At 41.1% G+C, this 21,015-nt stretch overlaps 2 protein-coding genes across 4 annotated transcripts; one reads left to right on the top strand and one right to left on the bottom strand.

The window, feature by feature from the left end:
- The first annotated feature begins 10,115 nt into the window (after nucleotides 1–10,115).
- Nelf-E (negative elongation factor E) lies at nucleotides 10,116–12,310 on the top strand. Its single transcript, XM_046614865.2, has 3 exons — nucleotides 10,116–10,377; nucleotides 10,746–11,242; nucleotides 11,557–12,310. Exons 1-3 carry the CDS (start codon nucleotides 10,297–10,299, stop codon nucleotides 11,798–11,800), a joined length of 822 nt encoding a protein of 273 aa, XP_046470821.1. The 5' UTR covers nucleotides 10,116–10,296; the 3' UTR covers nucleotides 11,801–12,310.
- Nucleotides 12,005–20,558, bottom strand: LOC124213466 (msx2-interacting protein). Of its 3 annotated transcripts, none has more exons than XM_046614862.1 (4): nucleotides 20,161–20,558; nucleotides 19,076–19,457; nucleotides 14,947–16,893; nucleotides 12,005–14,594 (listed from the first exon to the last, which is right to left on the bottom strand). In XM_046614862.1, the coding sequence occupies exons 1-4, from the start codon at nucleotides 20,367–20,369 to the stop codon at nucleotides 12,258–12,260; spliced, it is 4,875 nt and encodes a 1,624-aa protein (XP_046470818.1). In that variant the 5' UTR covers nucleotides 20,370–20,558; the 3' UTR covers nucleotides 12,005–12,257. The 3 variants fall into 3 exon arrangements, with proteins under 3 accessions (XP_046470818.1, XP_046470819.1, XP_046470820.1); XM_046614863.2 differs by lacking the exon at nucleotides 20,161–20,558 and adding an exon at nucleotides 19,674–19,952; XM_046614864.1 differs by lacking the exon at nucleotides 19,076–19,457 and having other exon boundaries at nucleotides 20,161–20,287.
- Between the last annotated feature and the right edge of the window lie 457 nt (nucleotides 20,559–21,015).

The following is a 21,015-nucleotide window of genomic DNA, read 5'->3' as shown; positions in this document are numbered from 1 at the left end:
TTAATGTAAAAATTGAGACAAAATTTGATAGAAAGACATTTTTTTTTTTCACCTTGTTCGTTACGAGAAGTCTTGTAGAATTTATCTTAAGATAACTTCGCGATTTGTTTAAGATGTTTGCTTTTAAGTTTTGTGAATTTTTCAAATCTTTAGCTGGTTAAATCGTGATCCTTGGGCTCAAGTCCTTAAGAGGAAGAGTGTTCTCGCGAACCGGATAATGAAAATATCGGTAATCCAAAAGTTTAGGCCACGTTGGTTGGCAGACCGTTGTCATTTGTAAAATTTTTTCGCGTTCTTTATGCTGTAGTGACTCCGACAGAAATCACTGAACAACCTTTAATCGGCGGTATTAGTATGATACAAGTTTTATGCGTGTAGGTTTAATGAAAAAAAAAAAAAAACACATGGAACCAGTTTCGAAAAGTTATGAGCAGATGCTGTGATGAGCCTGATATTTCACGCCTGTTTTCCTATTAATTTATACAAGAAATAAACAATTACGTTTCTCATTAATAACTGAGTGAGAGCTTTCGATATATCTTTTAGTAAATAGAAGTTCCGGTGAAACAGTGCGGACGATAGATTAGCTTTTCATTTAGCAAAATCGCATTCGCCAAGTCGCTTAGAAAATGTTAGTGTTGTCCGTGATGGCCGTAATGGTATTGCGGAGGTGTTAAATGTACAGAAATCTTCCATTGGCTGCGAAAAAGTCATATTGTCGGATTCGAGTTGGACGCGGCCTTTGTGACGAAAAATCAGACCGAAAATCGAACGAATGATGATTTCTCTGATTTGATTTCTATATTCTATATCGTATTTTCGTGATACAATGATTTCCCGTCAATGAAAAATGCATTTTGTCATTCGTTTCATCCAGGACTTGATGATAGACTTTCAATCTTACCCAATGTCAGTTTTTCACCATTCATTTCTCACAATAAATATAAATCTTGAAAAACTGCGAAGTGGTCTTACTTTGGTATAACAATGTCAATTTCCTCTAAAAAATATTGAAAAATTAAGAAAAATGGCGCGTATTGGAACGAACACTTAATTTTGTTCCTGGCTTTTTCCCTGAATTTTTTTTTCCATACGAAGATACTAAGAATCCGGTATGTTACAGGCTGCGGCATCTTTGTAAAACTTCAAAATATGTCTAGGAATTGTTTTCGAAAACTCTGAAGGTAGTAGTGATTTTTTTTTTACGCTGGGGTAAGAATTGCACATGGTGGAACATTTAAACGTGAAATTTCCCCGCTTTTTCCGATGTTGTCGTTAAGAATGGGGGTTCCCATTTAAAAAAAAAAAAAAAAAAAAATCGACGTCAAAGTTACCTTGAATATGAGGTCCAAGATGAAATCAAAGGTCGCCGTTGAATACCCTTTTAAAAGTTATCTAAGATTCAATCTTGGTAATTTTTTTTTTCTAGGTGCCAAAACATCGAGATCTAGTGAATTGACATTTTTCGATTTTCGGGGTGATTACAATAACGTTCTTCGTTTTTTCCAGAATCTGAGAAATGGGAAGTTATTGAAGAAAAAAAAAGAAAAAATTGACGTCAAAGTGACCTTGAATATGAGGTCCAAGATGAAATCAAAGGTCGCCGTTGAATACCTTTTTAAAAGTTATCTAAGATTCAATCTTAGTAATTTTTTTTTTTCCAGGTGCCAAAACATCGAGATCTATTGAATTGACATTTTTCGATTTTCCGGGTGATTACAATAACGTTCTTCGTTTTTTCCAAAATCTGAGAAATGGGAAGATATTGAAGAAAAAAAAAAAAAAAACTGGATCGTATCACGCACGAACAAATGTATTTGATATTCATATGAAATCCAGCCACCAAATTTAGAAATAAATTAAATTTCACTAAACATTACCATTACGGGCTCAAATATTGGCAGGCATTTTTATTTCCTCTTTTTACAACTATTTCCAGCCACCAAATTTAGAAATAAATTAAATTTCACTAAACGTTATCATTACGGGCTCAAATTATGGCAGGCATTTTTATTTCCTCTTTTTACAACTATTTCCAGCCACCAAATTTAGAAATAAATTAAATTTCACTAAACATTACCATTACGGGCTCAAATATTGGCAGGCATTTTTATTTCCTCTTTTTACAACTATTTCCAGCCACCAAATTTAGAAATAAATTAAATTTCACTAAACGTTATCATTACGGGCTCAAATTATGGCAGGCATTTTTATTTCCTCTTTTTACAACTATTTCCAGCCACCAAATTTAGAAATAAATTAAATTTCACTAAACATTACCATTACGGGCTCAAATATTGGCAGGCATTTTTATTTCCTCTTTTTACAACTATTTCCAGCCACCAAATTTAGAAATAAATTAAATTTCACTAAACATTACCATTACGGGCTCAAATATTGGCAGGCATTTTTATTTCCTCTTTTTACAACTATTTCCAGCCACCAAATTTAGAAATAAATTAAATTTCACTAAACATTACCATTACGGGCTCAAATATTGGCAGGCATTTTTATTTCCTCTTTTTACAACTATTTCCAGCCACCAAATTTAGAAATAAATTAAATTTCACTAAACATTACCATTACGGGCTCAAATATTGGCAGGCATTTTTATTTCCTCTTTTTAAAACTATTTCCAGCCACCAAATTTAGAAATAAATTAAATTTCACTAAACATTACCATTACGGGCTCAAATATTGGCAGGCATTTTTATTTCCTCTTTTTACAACTATTTCCAGCCACCAAATTTAGAAATAAATTAAATTTCACTAAACGTTACCATTACGGGCTCAAATTATGGCAGGCATTTTTATTTCCTCTTTTTACAACTATTTCCAGCCACCAAATTTAGAAATAAATTAAATTTCACTAAACGTTACCATTACGGGCTCAAATTATGGCAGGCATTTTTATTTCCTCTTTTTACTACTATTTAACGTCTGTTTCTGGAGGGGAAAAAAAGGTGACAGTCTTTTTTTTTCTTTGTTCCGGGGTGAAATATTTTTTTCGAATTTTGGGAAATACATTCTTCTTCAGCCCTTGATCGGCACTATTGAGAGGCTGTGCCGTATTTAGGTATCTTCTCGATCAACCCAGAATAGGTTGTTTGCAAGCATAGTTCAGCTCTGAAAACTCTGGATCAGAGACGTTTTCCCTCACTCACATGTACTTGATTATCTCCGATGTGTGTAAATCGTTACTTTGCGATCACATTGCTTCGATCAGCAGTAACTGAGTTAGCATCGTGCCCTGTAGCATCAGAGATCAATCGTTAAAGTCTTTGATCGGTAGCGCTTTAAGCCAGATATTTTAGATATTTGCCCACTTGATGATGATAAAGTAAACGATAGTAATACACTGTTGTTAATTTGGAGATCGTGTTCAAGAAGAAATTGTACGTGAAGTTCGTTGTTAACGATACTTGACGTGAAAATAAACCAAGCCTCTGAACAGAAATCGCTAGATCCATGTACGAATACTTGTATGATGATGATTTCGGACGTTTCTCATTTTAACCTAAGCTAATTTTCCTCCCTTGATATTCTTTGCGCTATTCATTACATAAATTATATTCTCAATTGTCTGCTTTTTCCTTCCAACCAACTCGATTAATCGATTAACTTTCGCTTTGATGATTATGCTCTTGTTCCTTAAATATTTTGGATAAACGATCGTTTTGACAATTGTGTTTTTGGCGTTTAAATACCTTGGATAAGCGATTGCTCTTACTAGAATTATCCTGTAACATCGTTTGTCCTTTCTAGTTTCGAATTGAAATTAATGAGTCAAAGTTGCTCGAGTATCACGAATTTTCTCCCATTTATTCGAATAAATCGGGCGCTTTGTATCATTTTCTGTTCGAAACTCTGTTAGCCACTTGTTCTTTCCTGCAACACTGCTGCTCGTGCTCCAGCAACGCGTCCTTTAATAGAAAGGATCTGGTTTTAACCTGATTCGATTTTTCAGGTAGACGGGGAATAATACTTTGGTTCGGTTGACTTGGTCTCAGATTTCTGCCAGCAACTGAACCTGTCAAATAATCGATATCCCCCAGAATAGCTAGAGCCACTGCCAAAAGATTTTCACTGAAAACTTCTACAAAAGCACATTCACCCGATGCTGGTTTTGTCATCATATTTTAGAAAAGCCACTAACTGAAAAGTTATGACGACAAGAAAAAGCTCTTTGGTTCGGTTGAATTGGTCTCAGATTTCTGCCAGCAACTGAACCTGTCAAATAATCGATATCCCCCAGAATAGCTAGAGCCTCTGCCAAAACTTTTTCACTGAAAGCTTCTACAAAAGCACATTCACCTGATGCTGGTTTTGTCATCATATTTTAGAAAAGCCACTAACTGAAAAGTTATGACGACAAGAAAAAGCTCTTTGGTTCGGTTGAATTGGTCTCAGATTTCTGTCAGCAACTGAACCTGTCAAATAATCGATATCCCCCAGAATAGCTAGAGCCTCTGCCAAAACTTTTTCACTGAAAGCTTCTACAAAAGCACATTCACCTGATGCTGGTTTTGTCATCATATTTTAGAAAAGCCACTAACTGAAAAGTTATGACGACAAGAAAAAGCTCTTTGGTTCGGTTGAATTGGTCTCAGATTTCTGTCAGCAACTGAACCTGTCAAATAATCGATATCCCCCAGAATAGCTAGAGCCTCTGCCAAAACTTTTTCACTGAAAGCTTCTACAAAAGCACATTCACCTGATGCTGGTTTTGTCATCATATTTTAGAAAAGCCACTAACTGAAAATTTATGAAGACAAGAAAAAGCTCTATGTTGAGATTGGGTGTTTTATTAAACCTGTCGCTGATAACCAAGAAGATGCCCGGTTTATAATAAATCGCAAATAGTCAGACAAATTGAATCAATTGAAAGGAATCGGCAAAACACTGAAGAAATAAAAAGAAAAAGAAAAAAACCTTGAATATTTACTGCACGGACATATCAATTTTTCATACTAAATTAGCTCCACGTTTTATGATACAAGAAGAATTGGCCTTCACATTTTCATTTAAAATTGCACTGTCTGGCTAATCGATCGAACTGTGCAAATTTTTTTTAGCGTGCTCGGTTTGGTATTGGCGGAGCAAAATGGATGTGGAAATATTATAGGTAATTCTAATTTCGCCCATATCATCCTCCGTAACATGCGTTGTAAGTGTTAAAATACTTAGCACCGTAGAATCATATTGTAGTAAATTATATAAATTGAATAGTGCGCGTTTTTTCCCCAGTTCCGGTTACACATTTTCGTTGAATTCAAGAAATTAGTCGCGCCAAATTTCGACAGCTAATCGTAAGATGTTACGCATGTCCCAATATTGAATGATAAAATGTTACACGTCAAAAATTGATTATTGAGGACGGCGTGAAATTTCATCCGAAGAAGATATCTGTTTTTTAAAGAATTTCCAAATACATGAAAACCGAAATATGCTTGGAAAATTTTTTAGACATACCGGATGTTAATAATCGTTTCATTATATATGTTTCTAAAATAGCGAAACCGTTGACAGAATTATTAACATCCATAACCTGACGAATGAACGAGTATAATTCGAATATAAACGTATAGGTCAACGTAAAGGAGTGACAAAAACGTATTTTAGAATCAGACAAAATTACTTACTGCCAAATATCATATTACAAGATCAACAGTACGTTAAGAAATGCATAGAATGCCGATTGAAAGAATTAACAAGACTGAACACTAATCAATCCATGATACTAACTGGGTCGGTTTTTTTTTTTTTTTTTATTTTTTTTATTTTTACAAATTTTACATTTTTACATGCCTACGATATAAGATCAGTTAACTAAATATTTATTCTGTTGCAGTGCTGTCGAATTCAACAACTTCAATAAATGTGGAAGATACATTAATCGAAAATTTTATTTGCAGATTCAAAGCTCCTAAACAAAAGTAAACAGATCAAAGTGCATCATTCTTACTAGTGCAATTATGAAAGCTGTAAGACTGGCCAACGGTAAAAAAAAAAAAAAAAAAACAACAGTTTAGTTTGGGAGATTATAATTGAATGAATAAATTTTGACCGCACCATCGAACAATAACAAAATCGTCATTTATTACTAATAAAGTTTATTCTTTTCATCAGTAACGTGAAAGAAATCAAAATTTAACATTCCGAATCAAATAATTTAGACGACTGCTTCTAATCTCCGATCAAATGGATCGATCGAATATTTAAAACTATTTGTTACTAATGAAATTAATTAGGATCGATGGTTAAATTCTGCAATGTTCGATGATTACTTAATTGAAACTTTACTTTTTTTTGCCGTCAAAAGAAAAATCTCATCATTCGTTATGATTAGATAACTTAAACCAGATGATGTTTACTGTGATTAGTAAACTGAACAAGTATCTGGATCCAAGAAAGTACAATTCTTAATTCAGGAAAATAAGTACGAGACTGTTAACATTATTAATTACTTGGAAAGAAGTTGTTTAGGAAGGAAATAAATCTAAACTGAAGCTTAAGTTTGTAAGATAGAGTGATTGTGTAAAATTTAGTCAAAAATATTATCCAGAAGTTATAATCGAAACTAACTACGAACTATTAAATTACTCGATTATCCGTAAGGTTTTAAGCAATGCCTGAAATTTGATCTTTGAATTCAGCAAATAATCTTTGCTTGGCTGCGAGGTTGTGATAATAAAATGAAAGTTAGAATCTGAATTCTGAGATAGATTTCATGTATTCATAATAGAGAGATAAAATATATGTTGCTTAAAATAATGATATCGTAAAGTAGAAATCAGTCGCATTTCTTTGAAGCAAATTTATCAAATCGTAAAATGCTATGTGCTGTAGATAAATATATATTTTATAAGTGACGAATATCAATCCAAAAGAGTTTAGAGCAAGAACCTCAGTCTTCAAATATATAATTTTCACTTGTACGTATTTAATTATTGGTTTCAACAACTCGACGATGAATCAGAAATAAATTTTACATCATGTATCCAGTGAAAACTTCTACGACTGCACTGCACATATAGAAGAGAACGAGGTTTCAGAACGCAACGCATTCAAAATCGATTCAATCCTCAGCGTTGTGAAAAACTTGACATTCCTTAAAACGTAAAGAAGCTGCCGATATCGGATCACGATCCACGTCTACCATGAAAAGCATGGTCAGCAAAACAACCAGCAGTGTTGACCAGAAACAATGAAACCAATTCCACGAATAAATTGTGTTGAACATGGAATTATATCGTCTTTCAAATTCAATCGGGATCTATCAGCAGCAGATTCCAAGGACTTTATATACCTATTATATACCAATCATGATGACTTCAACTACATAATTTCAATGCTTGCTTCAGCTGAAACGCATATTTGAAATTTTCATCAATATTTCTACGAACAATGATAGAATTTTATTGAAAACGGAGTTCAACCTTCACCAATGAATGGCATTCGTAATCGGAGGAAGACCCAATGAATTCTACGATAATTACGCTCCTGATGGATGACTTGCAGTAATTCATCTTTGTGGACCAATCGAAGAGACTAACTCAATGCAATATCATCACAGATCCGTGTTTCACGAAGTACCAAATCAATTGACGAATCTCAACATCAAACCGCCGAAATTTTTATGGAAAAAAGAAACCCTTGAGACTGATGATATTGTCCATTATTGAAGGAGTGTCCGTTGTTCAGAACAACATTAACGTGTAAATTGTACCGGTGGAGATTTTTAGACTGTCCGTTGTAAAGTGGAATCCATTATTGGGAGGTGTCGAGAGTTAAGAGAAGTTTCACCGTAAACGTGCGTACAACATTTTAAACTAATGGAATCAAGAGGTGTCATTTTTCTATATTCAATGTTTTCGCTTTCATTACCCAATTTCTATTTCTTTTATCGATTTTGGATTGATATTCACTTAATTCTACATTCTATCATTATAAATTAATCTTTTCTAATACCTTGTGTGTTTTCGTTAAGTTGTCTTTTTGTACCGTGAGTTATCCAGTCGAGTTCAATGTGCTGCAATAAGGGCTACATTTTATTAGTGAAACGATGAGGAAATTAAAAAATTTCCACTTTTTGCGAATTTATCATCTAACTTATTATCACGTGACGTTGTCTAATGGACCCGTCCAAGTTATTGAACTTTACCTTCTCAATTTTCTATTGAGAAATACTTGATTTTCTTGCGACTGTATAGTCTATAATGCATCGCTGTTTATTACAGTTTGCGTTTTATTTCATTAATTTTGAATTGAAGTGAGCAAGCAAATTGAGCAAATAACAGAATAAATTCTTCAATTCCTTACTTATTCGGTATATCCGGTCTATACTGCTTATTTTGATTGGTGTGTATGCGTATATGTTGCATACCATCAATTACGTTCTGCTTATATCGCCTGTTTCGCATATATGTTACAAATTTCGCTTGCTGTACATTTTCTTTTTCTATATATCTAGTCGTTAGTATAGTATCTTCTTTTTATGGATTACGCATCTCACTTGAATAGAAAAATAAGGTCTTCATCAATGGAAGGTTTCTGTACATTTAATATTGCCGCAGTAATATCACTTCGGATATCACAGGGAACACTAACATTTTTTAAGAGAGTTTCCAATGCGGAGTTGCTAAGTTAGTTTTAATATTACTTATAATATCGTCTTTTTTTTTAAGGATATTACGAATGATTTTCGCAACTAGCGTACCGAAATGTTTAGATTATCTGTACTTTACCTTACTTAATCGTTCTGTGACTGTTTTGATTCATGTAATTTATGGTATTTTAATTTTCTTTATTTGTTATTGTTACTTGTACTATTCTTTTTGCACTGTCACGGCCGTTCAAACGATGCGAGACGTGTTGAAGACATTCTTTTCTTTCATTACGTTAATCAAACCGGAGAATTAAAAAAGACTGTGATTGATATTTAAATAAATTCCAGAAATAAGTTACTATCTGGTGAAAAACAAACAGTTTTTCTCTTTTTTTTTTTTTAACTTTTGGTCGCAGGCAATTAGAGCATTTTTTAATTCTCTTTAATTTCTTGTTTCGAATATGCCTTACTCTTATTATTTATCTTGCCTAGTGTTCTACGATCTTTTTCTGTTATTTATTTTCTTTGTCTTATGTTAACTATCGCCTTTCTCTTGCTTTTGTGAATTTCGTTGTTTAGCTTTAACCTTTTTTTATTGTATCGAGTCGCTCAACTGAGTTTTGTTTGTTTTGTTTATTGATAATAATAGAATTTGCTGTGGTATTTACATAGTGTTTTGTCTTATTAAGATACATTATACTGTGTTATATCATACATCGTTTTCATACACATTAGATGCGTTATTGTGAAATATTTTATTGGTTGTTAAAATTTTAGTCTTTTATCGTTGTATCTTGAAATGTCATGTCAAAATATCGTCAGAAATTCTCATTATAAATTGCGCAAGGTTCAAATATACGGATTAATATTCACTAAAGGAAATAATTTGTCTGATTACTTAATCTATTGTTTTATAATCCCCTAAATCCCTCTTGTCTGCCATGAAGCAACGTTATCGCGTTAGCCGAATCAGCCCGTCATGAATTTTCTGAATTTTCTATTTTTACTTTTTGTATCGTTAATGTATGCTGCATCTAGTTCCCCAAAAATCGAGCAGTTTTATTTTGTAGCAAATTCTATCGCTAGAAATTGCAGGTCAACAGTGATAATATTTACGACCTTTTTCAATTAAAATTTCAAAGCAACTGTCATCGGGGTAGTTAAGTTTTGTTCATTTAGCCAGATACAATAATTGTGAGTCGAACATTTTAACCGTTTTATTAAGAATCGTTTTTCAATAGAATGAAATATTATTACAATTCGATTCGTATCGATATATTGATGGTTAACACGCCTTCAAATGGACTTAGGACCAGTTACCGGCCGAGTACTAGTTGCAAGCTATTCACTATGGTAAGTATACTCTGTATTATCCACCACTTTTGGGGAGTTTGCACAGAAGGATACCAGTCCGTAATCGATCTGCAATTACCGTCCGGCGTGTCTCGAAAACTAGTTTCTAAAACTCACACCTTCCCAGGCAGCTCTATCAAATGAGAGGAACACGTTAGTCACGTTAGTATAGTTGTATAGAGGTCAGTCTTAGCGGCGCGTCGTTTTGTTGATTCCGGGGTGTCCGAAGGTTATGTGTGTTGACGTTTTGCACGAAAACTTGTTATATTTCCAACTATTTATGTGTTATTTTTATTCCGTTTATACAAAGGGTTAGCGTATAGTGATATGACAAAATGGTGTACTTACACTTTCCGTCGAATTTAACTGAAGAGGAATTAATGTTGCAGGCTAAATACAACAAACTCAAACGGAAGGTAATTTTTCCCTCGCTTTGCTAGTCCGTACGCAATCCCTAATTTATATTCATGAAAACTTCACTTGCGACTTTTCGTTCTCACGGCTTAATATCAATTAGCTCTTAGACATCGAAGTTACTTAACCTAACTCTAAACTTACCGCTTTTGACGCGGTCCGTGTCGTCTTTTCCAACCTCAAAACTTATGTCAAGGAAGTCAGTTCTTGCAGTCTGTACCTATCTTAATTATATCATTCGCGAGTTGAATATATTTCTGGAAAACTATCTACCCAATGTATCTTTTACTTCTTATGCGAGAAATTAGTTTTGATATCTTAATTCATATAATTATCGTAAACTCTAACCCTGTCTGCTTTCTTTATCAAGAAAAAAGCCTTGCAAGCTCTGAAGACACCTAAACCGGAGCCGGAGCGCATACCTCAGTTACCAAAGAGGCCTACAGAAGCCAGGGATGCTCGGGAAGTTGCTAAAAAATTAATCAAGTCAGGAATCATCCCTGCCATTACGAAGACGCAAAAGCGTCCGGAGCAGTCATTTAAGAGGCCGAGAGGGTTGGAAAGGAAACTTAATAGTACAGAAAAAACTATTTGTTCTTATCAACCATTTTCGGCGACGCAACCAGAGGAAGACGATACCGAGGCGTCGAGACCAAGAGTAAAAGACCTATATGATAGTTTTGTCAGTGCTCGAGACCACGAGGAAAGAGGGCTGCCTGACAAACAATTAGGTACGAGGACCGAAGCCAAACCTCGTGCTGGTAACACGATATTTGTTTGCGGACATAAAATATCAGAAGATTTTCTGAAGAAACACTTCCAAACGTTTGGACCGATTGTAAATATTTCTATGGAAACAGAGAAAAAGTAAGCAATACCATTTTTAATACGAATATTCACCTTAATTTGATGGATAGCATAAATATCTTGGATAATTTTGAAAGTGGTTACATTTCCAAGCTTAAAAGTTAAATTTTAAACTTTACGTACCTTTCTTTTTATAAAATTGACAAGTTTTAATGTGAATGCTTGTGGTCGGAAATCTGGATTCGATACAATCATTTTTAGTTTTGTGTTTACATTTTTTTGTAACTAAATTCTCAGGGGGTTCTAGATTTTTTAGGTAATAGGTATCTGGCAAATACAAATATATATTATATTTTGAATTCTTATTATTTTAGCCGAGGATTCATAACCTTTGACAAAGCTGAGGTAGCGGAAAGAGCCATCAGTGAAATGGATGGCAGCATGGTATCGTCGATACAGCTGAAAGTGTCTTTAGCGCGAAGGCAGCCTGTGATAGATCCTATTAACGACACGACATCGAGTTCGATGTGGTCTTCAGTAGCAGCTAGCTACTCCCAAAAAAGTTCGCATAAGGACAGACGAGATTTAAAGGTTTACGATGAAGATCTCTTTGGATAAATGGACTAAGAAGCTTGATGGGAGTTGTAATAGGACTTTTATAATTGTGCGTTTTACCTGTGAAAATTGAGTGGAGCTGATACCTGGACTTGCGGTGTACAGGTACTCTAGAGAAACGAAGGTAAATTTTTAAATAGCAAAGCTAAATATCGTCAAGTCTACTTAGATATTTACGGAAAAGGAGATTGTTAAGTTTGCCTAAAGTGTAAATAATTTACAGATTTATTAAAACGTAGGTAACCATCAACAATATAATTAATAAACAATAATAATTTGATAAATCAAACTATAGGGTTGCGTACAAATCCACTATCATCATTATATCAAAATAATAGTGCATTAATCTGTTTCGAGGGATACGTGTGGCGTATATATACGAAGCCGTTTTTGTCACATTTCAAATGTTCATGTGCTCTGATAGATTTCTTCATAAATTCGTGCACTGATGATCTCAGCCTCATTGCGGAGGGTTGAAGTAATCCCAATGATGATGATGCGTCACGGTTCTCGGTGACCCAAAACATAAAATGAGGAGGCCAGCTATCAATAGCAGCAGCGCGCATATCGCAAGTTCAATTTCCTTGATCTTTTCGCCACGGTCTTCAGTGCTTACTCTGGAGGCGACATAGCCAACAAAATGCCTCATTGCTCTGGTACCAGCCAATCTAAGAGCCCTCAGTAGCTGCTGGGTCATGTCCATTATACTCGGTTCAGACTCATACCTTGAGTCGATCGGGGATGCTAGGGAGAAGAAGTTTGCTGGAATTTGGGATGTTGGGAACGCCACGAACTGTGTGACTCCGGCAACCTGCTGCCTCAGAGAGACCTCCTCGTCTATGCTTTGAGTGTAAGACACAGTTGCGCGCTGCGGCTGTGCCTGGACTTCTGGTACTGGGCTAGGAACTGGATCGGGTGTGTCAGGTGTCACCGAGATCAAGGGCGGTAGCGATTTCACTGGAGAAGCCGTCTGCCTCACAGCTTTTTTTCCGTCTATCGTCGGGGAGGACGACCTCGATCTCGGACACTTACGTTTTTCACATTTGCTCTCGTCTCTGAGAGAGGATTGGCCTTGAATCCGAATCTCTTCTTGGTCAGTGTTCAAGCTGGATACTGTATTAGGTTCGGAAATATTCGGCGGTGCGGAAGCCTTGGCCGGTTCAAGATTTTCGATAATCGGTGGTGACAGAGCTGATTCAACACTTGCAGTTTTTACTGTAGATACCGAGTCGCTGGTGCTTTCAACTTCGGGGACTTTTTCGGGAGTCTTATCATCGGGTTTTACCGCCATGATATCTACGGATGTGGGTGATTTGTTGAAAACCTTGGTGTCTTCTGTAACCTCCGTCTTTCTCTCGTCTCGCTGACTAACTTCCTGAACAGTTTCAGTTTTACTTATCGACTGATCCTCCTCAATGGGTTTAAGCGCTTCGAATAATGTTTTTTCATCATTAGTTTCAACCTGTTCATCAATTCTCTCACTCTCTTCCATGATTTCAGTTCCCTCATCGCTGCGGTCAGACTTCTTCAATGCCTCAATGAGTTCGTCGACTGCGGACAAAGGCTGGTCTTTTACCTTCTCGTCGATAGTCTGGACCCGCGAACTTTCAGGAGTCGGCTCGCGTCCCTGACGAACCAAAGCGGCTTGTTCGAGGTGACTCCTGATCGCAATCAACTCCCTGAGTAGCGACGGATGGATTCCACCGTCCTCCGCGTTGGACGTATTCGAATTATTCGACATCTCCGAGGCGGAAATAACGATCGCATCTACTTCAGATGCCGATATCTTGTGGGCCTCAAGCTGACTTACATTCAGCCGTTCCACCTTAAGGTCTCCTACCTCCAGACTTGCGATCCTGATCCTGTCGTCGTGCTGAAGAAGGAGCGAACTCGCGGGTCTAGCCGGAGTAACCGGTCTGTCCGGTCGCTCCTCGGATCCGCGAGGATCCGGCGTTCCGGTCTCGGCCTCTTGAGACGGCTCGACGAACCTCTCGGAGTGAACTGACTGTGGCAATGGTGGCACAGCAGGTGAATTTCTCCCGAAAGTCGGTGTCGCGACACGCTCGGTGGAAACCAAGATCTGAGATCCAGCCCGCGACGGTGTCATAACGAGTCTCGCCCTGGTCACCTCTTCCTCTATTACCACGTCGTCGGGCAGCGGGTCTGTCTGGGTGGACGCGGCAACCTCGCCGAGGCCATTCGAGATTGTGCTGGCCTGATCCGGAGCATCGCGACGCGATCTGGGCGGTCTTGGCGGAGCGGGAAGTGGCCGGCCTTGAATCTTGTTCAGGACTTGACCGCTCTGCAGCTCGTTGCAGTCCGGGTCGTCGGAGTCGAGCTCTGTGTACGGCGTAACGTCCATCTGGTTCACCGACCTGTCCTCGGAGGGCGACCGCCGTCTCGCTGCGGGTCCCAAAGTGCTGTAGGCACGGGTGGGCCTCACTGGGACTGTTGGAATCGCTGTTGTCGGTGGGGTTCTGGGCGACGTTGCGAACTTTTCGCGACGTCTTCTCGGCGGCGGTGGTCTCGGGGGCTTTTCCCGTTTATCGACAACAGCGTAACCCGGAAGAGCACGCGAGTCCGTCTCCTGACCCGCTGCGTCCTCCTCGTCGAGGTAGCTCACCTCTGGTAGCGACTCAGCTCCTCTCGATGTTCTGTCGTCGTCTGCCACCGAGGTTCCCCGCGACCTTGACCTACGCTTTGGCGCGATCGGAGCTGGCTCTATGTACTCGTGATCCAGACGGTTCACCAAGGTCTGCAATTGTTCGCGGTTCAAGTTTTCGGGCTCGTTAGAAACCTGGAAAATTTAAATGTAAAGACGTTGCGTACAGGGTGGTTGTGAAAATGTGGAAAGATTGGAGAATAGAATATAATAGAAGTCCTATTAAAATATGGAAAGGTAGAGTATAGAAGACCAAAATATCGTAGTGTCAGAATTCTGACGGCTCTACGTTTTGGCCTCTCTATATTTTAATTTCCTACATTTTTACCCCAGCTATAGAATTTGCACATGATGGGGCGAGATTCTTTTCTACCAATTTGATATGTTCGGACGTTTTATATTAATTCTTGCTTTATTTTGCTTTATCAACTACAATTTACTTGATCCAGAAAATTGGTGTAAAATTGAAAAATAATCTTTCTCTCACCTCAGGGGGATAGTCGATTCCCTCCGACCACTCGACGTCCCGACGATGTCCGTTGCAGATGGTGGTTGTTGGTCCGTGCCCGTTAAGGTAGGGCCCGTTTCCATTGGCGCCGAAATTACGACGGCCGCGTTTCCGGCGCCTGGGTGCAACAGGGGGCGTGGGGGGCGTAGGAAGTGGCGGAAGAGCGTCAGATCCTAAATCCGAGCAGCTCCTGGCGACGGACCTGGACTTCCTGCGAGCCGGCTTGACGACCACGATATCATCCAGAGGTTCATTGGCTCGGGGAACAGCTTCAGTCTGATACATGACGCGGTGTCGAGACCCGGAAACGCTCCCAGCTTTCTCTGGCAAATAGCTCTCGTATTCCTCGACCCTGACGGAGTCCTCGCTGCGTCGTCTGTCCCTCTTTGGGCGGGCCGGTGGCGTTGCGTTGTGCGATTCCGGGGGTGGCGTTTCGTCCCACCGTTTCTTCCTGAGGGACCGGGTTCGGACGGGACGCGTCGGCGGACGGAGGTCCAGTTCCTGATCTGCAAGGGCGTTTGGCGTCGGCCTGAATGCGTCGCGGATTTCGCTAGCCAGAAACCGGCCCAGGTTCATGTCGTCCTGACTTATCCCCTTGGCGCGGAGGAAGAACTCGTCCGAGTCTATCTCTTCGAGGACACCGCGGCGTCGACGGTCACACGAACTTCCACTGGACTGCTGTTCCCGGTCCGACCTCATGCTCGAATTATCCGGCGTCTGCTCCCGCTCCAAAACGTACTTCATCGGTGGATCAATCGGCATAAACCCACGGCCGTAACTGTCTCCCGGTATCATTTCCCCGGAGTATTCATCGTGCCCGTAAGGATCCCGTTCCCCGACCACCTCTTTCTCCGCTCGCTCCCCAGTCATCTCCTCGTCCGATTCGTGTTGCCACTTTTCCTTCGCCCCCCGCCTTCGCATCTCCTCATCCAAAGAGTCGCCACGCAGTCCACGAGGATAGAGCCTCGGGTCCGGAACCTCCTCGACGACGTGAGCTGCCAGCTCCTCTTCGGGACTAGGCAGCAAGCCGTGGCCCAGCGGAAGTGCGACTATTATTCGCCGGTTCTCGATGTCCGCGGAGTCCTCCTCGTAGTCGACGTCCTCGTCCTCTTCTCGGGCCCGGTTGGCGCGTTCTTCGCGGGATTCTTCGTCCGCTATTTCGTCGGGAAGTGGAAGCGGCGGTGCCGGCGGCTCGATTGAACGGTCGTCGGATTCCTCCCAGGGCAGTCGCTCTCTGGATTCGGTCGCCTCGCGTCGAAAAGCGACTTGAGGTTCTTCTATCGAGGGATGGCGCCAGGGCTTCGAACGCTCAACCGCACTCTCCGGTTCATCGTCCGCGAATTTTAGGTCCGAGAATTTTTGCACCCATCTTGCGCCGATCGGGGCCTTCTTCTTGACCCGGGGAACGGTCGCGACTTCGGGCGATTGGCCGCGTGACGCCTTCGGCGATGACGTCGCGTACTCGCCCCGGTTCTTCGACTTCTTGTCGAAGAGTCTTGGATACGTTGAAAAGTCGAATATGTTGCGTTTTGCGCTGGAGTTTGACTCGCTCGAGTTCTGTCGCTCCTTCAGTGGTTTCCGGACGCGGCCCAGAGTTGGCAGGTTTATATTTGGCCGTTTTATGTTGAACTTTGGCCGCTCGGGCATCGAGAATTTCGCCCGGTCTGGAAAGTTGAATTTCGGCCGTTCCGGCATCGAGAACTTTGGTCTGTCCGGTAGCGAGAACCGCGATTTTTCACTCTTCGGCTTTTCAACTTTTGTCGTTTTCGTCTTGTTATCTGTTTTTTGTCGTTCCGGCAACGAGAAACTCGGCCGCTGTATTCCTCGCAGACGGGAGCGCAGCTTTCCTGCCTGAGAACGCAACCGCTGGGGAAATCCCCGAGCGCCGCGACGGAGCGGAAGCTCCTCCAGGGCCGATGAGTCCACCTGAAAGTAAAGCGGATTCTCATTTTTTGCCTTGCCTTATCTACCCTTCCCTGTTGAAGCATCTCCGTTTCAGTCCGGAATTTCACAAAAACGCAATCCACCGCGTATTCCCGATTCTGTGATTTTTCACAAAAATCCCAGCAATCCGACGAGTTTATTTATACATGTAATACAGAGGCGGCTTACTACAGGTATACAACTCGCGTTTATTAAGCAGTTCGTAAACCGCACACCGACGTAGTGTGGCTTTTGGTTGTGGGCGCGGCCTATTTTCCACACGAAATGCTAATATTACCTCCGTGGTTCTTGAATAAGTTAGGTAACAGAGAGCGGAGACGACGGAGTTCTCGAGTCGAGGGCGGATGGTAAGGCGAACGATGCTGCCGCGGGTAACGTTTTTTTACCTCGCCAAGTTTACAAGAGTTTCATTTAGGTCAGAGATTAGCCTTCCTGCAGTGCAAAATACATTATTCTTAATTTTTGCCACGACATTATCTACATTTAGAATACGCAATGTATAATTAAAGAGGAGACTTAAAAAAGGTCGAAAATTCCGTTCATTTATTTATATTTCTTCCCTTCAGAAAGTAGGTATGTATATCCCAAGGCCAATGTTGTCTAAACATATTTTTTTTTCTTTTTTTTTTCACGGCACCAATAGGGTTTTTTTATTTCTCCTCTTCGATTAATCAGATGCGAAAATTCGTACCACCGATCAGATTTTTCTCTCCTATCTTTGGAATTTGTTGCATTGGCACTACATAGCCAGATTAATTATTCTCGGCAGGTGTCAGCAACATCTAATTCGTATTGAAAATTTATCGATTGTTTACTGCGAATTTAACCCTCGCTCTTTGTTCTTTTCTATTTTAGATCTAGATACCGAATCGATTTGCGCATCGACGCGACTGCATTTCTAAGTGCACATTTTTACGTCAGCATTCTATATCTAACAATAAGCCTGTTTGTTGAGATGATTTATTTTCATACTTGAACGTGTCGCGCGAGTCTTAAATCGACCGGGCACAGAGACAAACATTTGTTTGCGCTCGGTTCCGGACTGTTTTAGAATCCTTTGCGTCATAGTCTCGTTGAATCACGGCTACTTCAAGTCTTCGCTGTACAGATACGAAAAAAAAAAAGAAACAACTACACGCACACACATACCGATAACTAAACATTCGCTCGTGCGCAATTAGCGTTTAATTTCTTTTTGGAAATTCGATAGTTTCAAGTGCGTTTGTACCAGTTCAAATTCAATTGTTCCGTGTTCGATAATTAATCGCTTCTACCTCGATATTGCGGAAAATTAGGAACTTCAGAATCCGATGATTCGAACTTCTAATCATACGAATAGATACGAACTTGAATTCGATTATTTTGCATCCATATACGTGTATATACCGTACTTGGTATGTATATTCCTCGTGTTCGGATTTAAATTCTGATTTAAATTCATACCGTATCATTGGTCGTGAAACGGCAACGCTACGGGAAATAAATTACCGCCTATGATTTCATGTTATAATTACACGAGATTTTAGAGTCGGGAAATATTGCCGCGTAGTATATTCGCCGATAACAGCTGGGCAGAAACGCCAAACAACGCAACTTAAATTCCCCCGACTTATTAAGACTCAACGTCGTTTCAAGCCCACTTTACCAGGATTAAAGTCACAAAAGCTTCTCGTACAATTTCAAACTTTCTACACAACTTTTAAATACTCAAACGAAACAGTGTGCGTTTTGCGATTGCGTTAACAATACAACCTTACACAAGACTCGGAGTATTCATGGGAATGAAGAAAAAAAAACAACGAATGATATTATTCCACATCCATCTATGTTTCGGACCAAGTATTCCTCTAGTTCCGGATCTGAAGGTATATTAAAGAAATGTAATTAAACGCTTTGAAAATAATTAATATCGTATAATTTCAGTTATCGGAACTACATTTTTTGGCAAAAAATAAAAATTATTATTCAGGTGTATATATTTTTGTAAAGAGTTGGGATGCTCGACGATGCGAGTAAAAATTGTGCACCCCGCGCAGCCGTGATGAAAAAGTGCATTTCTCCCGTAATCGCGGTGCGAGAATGAGAGAGAAAGTACGTACCTATCAAGAGAATCGAGGAACGAGTGAGTGAGAAGTAAAATGAAGGTGCATAGTGGGTGCGCTACCTGACTCGTATTGATCTCAGCATCCGTTCTGGACTCGGTGCAGGGTGTTGCTGCGTTTAGGAAACGCTCCTCGAGACGATCCTGGAGCTGTTGGGGTGTCTCCTGGTCCTCGGACGTGTCGCCGTTGTCGCCGAGTTCTCGTGCCTGCATCGCGTTGTCCTCGATTTCGCCGTCGAGCGGCACGACGACGTCCCCGTCGAGGACCAGCTTGTTCGAGGTGTAAAGTCTTCGTTCCTGGGCGTCGATGCTCTCGTCGCTATCAGCGACGTGTACGACGTCCGTGTCGTTGATCCGCACCACCGGTGCAGTGGTTCCAGGTGTGCTGGCGTTGCTCCGGGCCATCACCAACGCCGGAGTCCCGATCGGCTCGTATTCGTGCTCGCTGAGGGCAGACGACATCTTGGTATATGCAGGAGGAGACCGGGCAGCACCCTCGGATCGTGATGGGGGTGAAAAGGGAGTACTCGAATCGAAACGAACGATTTCAAAATCGAAAGTACAATATATTTATAACGGGATGGATCGTGTCTTTACCGATACCAAAAGAGAACTTCGCGGGCAATTGGCCTGACGAAAAATGGTAAAAAGGAACACTAGCCTTCGGTTTGTCTTCTCCCCGGCACAATTGAAGCTCCGTTTTCCACGGTTCACGGTTTCGGTCCCGATCAGTTGTTGTTGTTTTTTTTTTTTTTCTTTTTTCGCTTTACAATCGAAATTTTTCCCTTTACACCTGCACCGCCCCGGTATAAGGTCCCTGGTGTTTTCTGGTTCGTTTTTTCATGGCTGTGCAGAATTGGCGCGTATAGAGGAGATTCGGAGGAAGGTGAGAGATGGAGATGCCTCGTCGCCGCTGGACGAGGTACTGCGAGCTGACCGATGATTCTATCTATAGCCAGCCGGGCGGACCCTAAATAGCTCGGACACTAAGCGAGAACGCGATGGCGATGGTGTCCCGCGATGACGAAATCGCGGTTCTCCAATCCGCGATTGAAATGACCGAGGATAGGATACGGCGAGATTCTCTCTTCTTACACACCATCCGCGCTTTATACCCCAATCAAAACAAAACGTCGTCGGATACTCACCATCTGGCTCCCTGGACCGTATGACCGGAAACCATCGGCGGTGGTGTCTGCATCGCTGTCCTCGAGGACGGTCGGCCTATCATCGCCTTCCGTTCAGGGAGCAAAGAATCGCTCTGGTAAAACTGACAGCCGCAACGCACTTCGCGGCCCAAACTCGAGGTCGACGAGGCCCTCGAGGCGCGGCCCTTCTCCCCACCGCGGTCAGCCATTTCCGATTCCGGATATCGCGAACCCTGAACACCAAGCTCTTCACCGTCTCTTCGGCCAGGCCGATCTCAAGGCGTCACGCCATGGCGAGGAGCCGTTAACGCGGCCTGACCCCTGCAGTTTAACTGCAACTTTCGAACGGACCGGACCCGGTCAGTGTCGCGTCGCGGCGCGCACACCTCTGCAGGGTCGAACCTGATTACACCGGACTCGGCCAAGAAACGCTCGGGGATCTCTCTTTCGGCGCCATTATTTATAGCCTTTTCTATTCTCTTCGGCGAGACTGATCTTGCCGGCAAAGAGTGGATTGACCGGACCATCAACCGGCGATGACCCTAACGAGTTACGCAACCTGCACCGGGTTCGAGGCCCCAGCGATCAGCGAAGGGTCCCTGCACCCGGGATTACGGATCGGCGAAAAAACCGACGTTTAGTTTTGCCCTACGCGGCCCACTCTTCCTACTGTCCCAGCTACATAAATAGGAATCGGTGTCCACCGAGCGACGCTGATGCACCGCTGACGTCACGCGGTGCCAAACAGCGTGGGCGTATGTCGAGGAAATCTATAGTTAATGTCAACCGAGCCAGTGTGCCTATTTCTCCCAAATTCTTATGTGTGTGTATCCAAACCGCCTGGTATCTTCTTTG

The sequence above is a fragment of the Neodiprion pinetum genome, chromosome 2 (genome assembly GCF_021155775.2).
Source record: "Neodiprion pinetum isolate iyNeoPine1 chromosome 2, iyNeoPine1.2, whole genome shotgun sequence".
In the NCBI taxonomy this organism is placed as follows: domain Eukaryota; kingdom Metazoa; phylum Arthropoda; class Insecta; order Hymenoptera; family Diprionidae; genus Neodiprion; species Neodiprion pinetum.
The sequence above is the reverse complement of the archived record's forward strand: the minus strand, read 5'-3'. Positions and strand labels throughout refer to the sequence as shown.